Source organism: Cebus imitator, unplaced genomic scaffold (genome assembly GCF_001604975.1).
Source record: "Cebus imitator isolate Cc_AM_T3 unplaced genomic scaffold, Cebus_imitator-1.0 Scaffold3, whole genome shotgun sequence".
Lineage (NCBI taxonomy): Eukaryota > Metazoa > Chordata > Mammalia > Primates > Cebidae > Cebus > Cebus imitator.
In genome coordinates, this window is record NW_016107318.1 from 10,988,585 (window position 1) to 10,994,304 (window position 5,720).

At 49.7% G+C, this 5,720-nt stretch overlaps 1 protein-coding gene and 1 long non-coding RNA gene across 3 annotated transcripts in view; one reads left to right on the forward strand and one right to left on the reverse strand.

Moving 5' to 3' along the window:
• LOC108306818 overlaps positions 1–1,535 on the reverse strand; it is an 8,094-nt gene extending 6,559 nt beyond the window's left edge. Inside the window, exon 1 of the long non-coding RNA XR_001826299.2 lies at positions 1,307–1,535. This is a non-coding gene — a long non-coding RNA (uncharacterized LOC108306818). The remainder of the gene's footprint in view (positions 1–1,306) is intronic.
• Positions 1,492–5,720, forward strand: part of PTGER3 (prostaglandin E receptor 3) — a 199,847-nt gene continuing 195,618 nt past the window's right edge. For both annotated transcript variants that reach the window (XM_037739721.1, XM_017531864.2), the window contains exon 1: positions 1,492–2,692. In XM_037739721.1, the coding sequence (XP_037595649.1) occupies positions 1,766–2,692 (927 nt within the window). In that variant the 5' untranslated portion in view covers positions 1,492–1,765. The remainder of the gene's footprint in view (positions 2,693–5,720) is intronic.

A 5,720-nucleotide genomic window follows, 5' to 3' on the forward strand; every position in this document is an offset into this window, starting at 1 on the left:
TTTAAGACAGTCTTGCTCAGAGCGTCACCAAGCGCCAGGCTGGAGTGCAGTGCTCTGCCTCCCGGGTTCAAGCAATTCTCCTGCCTCAAACTCCTGAGTAGCTGGGACTACAGGCACTCACCACCACTCCGGGCTAATTTTTTGTACTTTTAGTAGAGACCGGGTTTCACCATGTTGGCCAGGATGGTCTCCATCTCTTGACCTCATGATCCGCCTGCCTCGGCCTCCCAAAGTGCTGGGATTACAGGCTTGAGCCACTGCCCTGGCCTACATATCCCATTCTTACCTCTGTTTTATTTAAAAGTAAAGAACACCCATACAGAACATCAGCTAAGCTAGGAAAGGCAAAACTGATCGGGCTTGATCTGAAAGTTGATCTATGTCCATCAGAATAATGGTCTTTATAGTGCTATATGATTATGTCTAATTTCTTATAAATATGAGGGAAAATGAACTTTGCACTTATTTTTAAAAATCTTTTTATTTCTTGAACAGCATGAAAAGGAAAAAAAAAAAAGACTTAATAATAATGGCAATAGTACCTTGGAGGATTTCTGTGATAAAATATGAAAATGCTTGTGCGAAGTACATAACATATGGCTTACTGGAAGATGTTATGAGGCATGCAAGTATGCCTATTTTTCATTCAATGTTTATTATGTCAAAGGCAAAGTTTCCATATAGATTAAGGCCTTCATAACATCTAAGTATTTTTCTAGTTCTTATTGTATGAAGACAAGAAAGATGGTTGGAGGCTTTGTAAGGAATACCTTTCTCCTCTGCTCCCCTCTCACTCCCATAGGCTGGGAGCAGCTGATTTCACTACCTCAGGTATGCAAATTGTGCCACCCTCCTGTAGCCACTTTGGCCCTAGCTGACCGATTTGCTAGGGTCGGAGGGCGAGGGGAGCGGGCAGGATTAGGCGAGGGGTAATAGATGGGATTTCTTGGGCCTGGAATTCAACCATCCAACGTGTTTCCCTGTGTCTATTCCCTTAAGTCTACAGGCATTCTCTAGTAATTTTATAGTTTTTAGCGGCACCCCAGGAGACAGGACGGCTTGACCGTTTTATAATCACTCAAGCAGAGTCCCAAAGCAGAAAAGAGAAAAGTTAACGATCACCTATGCAAAGGCTTGTGTGGATTGCTTAAGGACAGGCGATTTACACTTTACCAAGAGTTACTAAAGGACTTCGAGAGAAGGATCCGGTCCCTGTAGGAGTGTTTGTGGTCGAAGACGCAGGAGGGCGAGCGCTCAGGTGCGCCTCGGCAGCTTGCCTGGGGTCCTCAAGCGCAGTGAGACTTACTAGCTGCTTGCCGCCCCCCGACACTTTGGCGGAGAACTGGAGGAGGGGCCTAGTGCGCTCCGCGTCCGGCCAGGAGCAGGGCATTTCAGAGGAGCCCGGCTGGGGGTTTTCTCAACCCAGGCGTTCAGGCTAGGCAACAGCCAAGAGAGGCACTCAGTTGCTTTGTACCCTCCTCCCACCTCGGTTCTGTCCACACCCACGGGCGCCCCGCCCCCTCGGCCTTATAGAGGGGACCGGGCATCTCTGCGCGCCTCGGAGCCAGAGGTTTCTCGGAGAGGAAGGCGCGGCTGCCTCCGGGGCCAGCGAGCCCTGGCGCCGCCGCGACCGCGGCCTCAGTAGCGGAGTAGTGCGGCCGCTGCGCCCCCTCACCATGGAGGGCAGCCCAGCCCCAGCCGCGGTAGCAGCCGACCTCCGCCGCCGCCCGCGCAGCTCCTGCCCCGTCCCGCTGCGGCTTTCTGGATGCCATCCCCTCCTCACCTCGAAGCCAACATGAAGGAGACCCGGGGCTACGGAGGGGGTGCCCCCTTCTGCACCCGCCTCAACCACTCCTACACTGGCATGTGGGCGCCCGAGCGCTCCGCCGAGGCGCGGGGCAACCTCACGCGCCCTCCAGGGTCCGGCGAGGATTGCGGATCGGTGTCCGTGGCCTTCCCCATCACCATGCTGCTCACCGGTTTCGTGGGCAACGCGCTGGCCATGCTGCTAGTGTCGCGCAGCTACCGGCGCCGGGAGAGCAAGCGCAAGAAGTCCTTCCTGCTGTGCATCGGCTGGCTCGCGCTCACCGACCTGGTCGGGCAGCTTCTCACCACCCCGGTGGTCATCGTCGTGTACCTGTCCAAGCAGCGCTGGGAGCAGCTCGACCCGTCGGGGCGGCTCTGCACTTTCTTCGGGCTGACCATGACTGTGTTCGGGCTCTCTTCGCTGTTCATCGCCAGCGCCATGGCCGTCGAGCGGGCGCTGGCCATCAGGGCGCCGCACTGGTACGCGAGCCACATGAAGACGCGCGCCACCCGCGCTGTGCTGCTCGGTGTGTGGCTGGCCGTGCTCGCCTTCGCCCTGCTGCCGGTGCTGGGCGTGGGCCAGTACACGGTGCAGTGGCCCGGGACGTGGTGCTTCATCAGCACCGGGCGAGGGGGCAACGGGACTAGCTCTTCGCATAACTGGGGCAACCTTTTCTTCGCCTCTGCCTTTGCCTTCCTGGGGCTCTTGGCGCTGACAATCACCTTTGCCTGCAACCTGGCCACCATTAAGGCCCTGGTGTCCCGCTGCCGGGCCAAGGCCACGGCGTCGCAGTCCAGTGCCCAGTGGGGCCGCATCACGACTGAGACGGCCATTCAGCTCATGGGGATCATGTGCGTGCTGTCGGTCTGCTGGTCTCCGCTATTGGTAGGTAGTTCCAGGGTTGGGGGAAGTCGGGATGCGTGTGCGAGTAAGCGGAAACCTAAGAGTTCTGGAAGTGGCAGCACGTGCAGGGGTGTGTTTGCGACCGCAGAGCGCTGGAGTGTCCTCTGCTCCTGCCCGCGTTGTCTCGGGTACAGCTGCAGAGTTGAGCTCCTCACTTACTCCCCGACTCGCTGAGCGCCTTCCAGGAGCCAGGACTTGAGTTAGGCACTGGTTATGCACACATAGAGATCACGGGGCTGCTCACATTATTGTCTGGGCGCAGACAGGATATGTCATTAAAATGACATATATGCAGAGATAGAAGTTTGTCCTGGGTGCAATAAGAGCAGAATGACTATGATAACTGTAGCCTGACATCTATGATAATTGTAGCCTGATAACTATGATAACTGTGGGTGGGTGGCGGGGGAGGTCCTTTATTTCAAATACCTCTCTCATGTTAATGCGATTTTCTGTCTGCAACCCCAGACAGTTACAGCCCTTTTGTAGCTTGCAAAACACTGCGCGACCTATGAGCGCCTTCAAGGTTCACTTTCTTTCTTTCTTTCTTTTTTTTTTTTTTTGAGACTGAGTCTCCTTCTGTCACCCAGGCTGGAGTGCAGTGGCACGATCTTGGCTCACTGAAACCTCCGCTTCCCGGGTTCAAGCAATTCTCCTGCCTCAGCCTCCAGAGTAGCTGGTATTACAGGCATGCGCCACCAAGCTGGCTAATTTTTTGTATTTTTAGTAGAGACTGGGTTTCACCGTGTTAGGATGGTCTCGATCTTCTGACCTTGTGATCAGCCCCGCTTGGCCTCCCAAAGTGCTGAGATTACAGGGGTAAGCCACTGCTACCGGCCTAGATTCACTCTTGATGAGGCAGGAAAATGAAAGATGCGAGTTGCCTCCTCAGCCTTTGGCATGGTGCTTCACCCTCTAGGAAGTGCCTGAACAACAGTCTGGGGTCCTGAAGCCCAGCAGCTACTTCAGGTCAGCATTTACTTATCCTTGTTGCAGTCAAGCAGGATTGGCTATTACTGAGATAGGAGGTAGGAGTTTCTCCATATCCTAGTTTCTCACACTAGAGCAATGCGGAGGAGCAAGGAGTGTTTTCATAGGCTCCTTGTCCAACGCCTGCCTTTATATGGCATTTTTGAGGTTTGTTTGTTTGTTTGTTGTCTGTGCTACTTTTAGCTAATAAGTGCTGTTTACCAATTCCTGAAGAATAGGTGCTTACTTAGGCCCTGGGGAGCCTGGGTTAACAGATGTTGCAGAAAGAGTGATCTGGTCACTGTCAGAAGGTATAACCAACTATGTATATTATACAATTGTGGAAAACCTTTGAAACACATGAACACAGTTTTGTTTTGTTTTGTTTTTCTTACTTGCGGTCTAATATATTACATACAATTTAGAGTTTTAACCATCATCATGTGTGCAGTTCAGTGGCATTAGGCATTAAATATGTTGACTTTTTTGTGCGCCATATATACTTTTAAATCCCTTGCATTTGAAAATAGAAATGTAATTCCTTTCACCTGGTTTGGTATCTTGGAGCACAAACCTTGGCTCCAAATCAGTGGCATGAGAGGACAAGATTGATGTTGGGACCTAACTGCCCACAAGTCACTGCATGGTCACAGTTCTTTACTCCAGGAGTTGGAACTCAGGCTGATGTAATCACTATGGCTTATCAAAACCAGCACCAATTTTAGACATGCAGTATTTACTTCTATGGCTGAGGAATGGAGTAAATAAGTGGCCAACTAGGTAGGAAGAGTTTTAAATAATGATCACTTTATTAAAGTGTGGTAATTAACATAACTATAATGGCAAACAGGGTATCTGAATTTTTAACGAGTGACATTTGAGTCCCACATCTTTGAGCTTGCTGTGTCTCCTGATTTATATCCTAGGAGAAAACACAGTTAAATCAATTGAATAAAAAACCCATACAGTTAATCAGATTTATAATTTTGTTTGTATATTTTGTTTTTAAGTCAAAGAGAAATCATATAGTGTGTTTTTTATGTAGACACGTAAATTCTAGTACCATGAGTATGGTGACCTCGGAAAGAAAGTAGATCAATCTTGAAAACTGTAATTTAGGATGGCCAAACTCACTCTTTCAAGAAAGACTATATTTGAAACTAATCTTAATTTCAATTTATTTTCATTCAGACAATACTTATTGATTTGTAGCATTTACTGGGCACTTTATTAATTCAGTTATAAAAACATTAAATAAAATAAATTCAACATGTGATCATATCAAAAAGGAGAATTTTTTTTTTTTTTTTTATTTAGAGGGTCACAATATGACACGGCTGGAATGCAGTGGCGTGATCTTATAGCACAGTGAATAGTGTTGAAATATTGGCAGGGACATTCAGATTTTTTTTTTTTTTGAGACAGAATCTCGCTCTGTCACCCAGGCTGGAGTGCAGTGGCGAGATCTCAGCTCTCTGAAGACTCCACCTCCCAGGTTCAAGTGATTCTCCTGCCTCAGCCTCTGCAGTCACTGTGATTACAGGCACCAGCCACCACACCTGGCTAATTTTTGTATTTTTAGTAGAGACGGGGTTTCACCATGTTGGCCAGGCTGGTCTTGAACTCCTGACCTGAGGTGATCCACCTGCCTCGGCTATCCAAACTGCTGGGATTACAGGCATGAGCCACTATGCCCGGCCTAGGAGAAATTTAAAGTTTCAAAATAGGAACTTTTTAAACAAAAAGATTCCATCGGCTGGGCATGGCGGCTCACACCTGTAATCACAGCACTTTGGGAGGCTGAGGTGGGTGGATCATCTGAGGGCAGGAGTTCGAGACTAGCCTGGCCAACATGGCGAAACCCTGCCTCTACTAAAAATATAAAAATTAGCCGAGCATGTTGGCGTGCACCTGTAATCTCAGTTACTTAGGAGGCGGAGGCAGGAGAATTGCTTGAGCCTGGGAGGTGGAGGTTTCCGTGAGCCAAGATTGGGCCACTGCATCCCAACCTGGATGACAGAGCAAGACTCCGTCTCAAAAA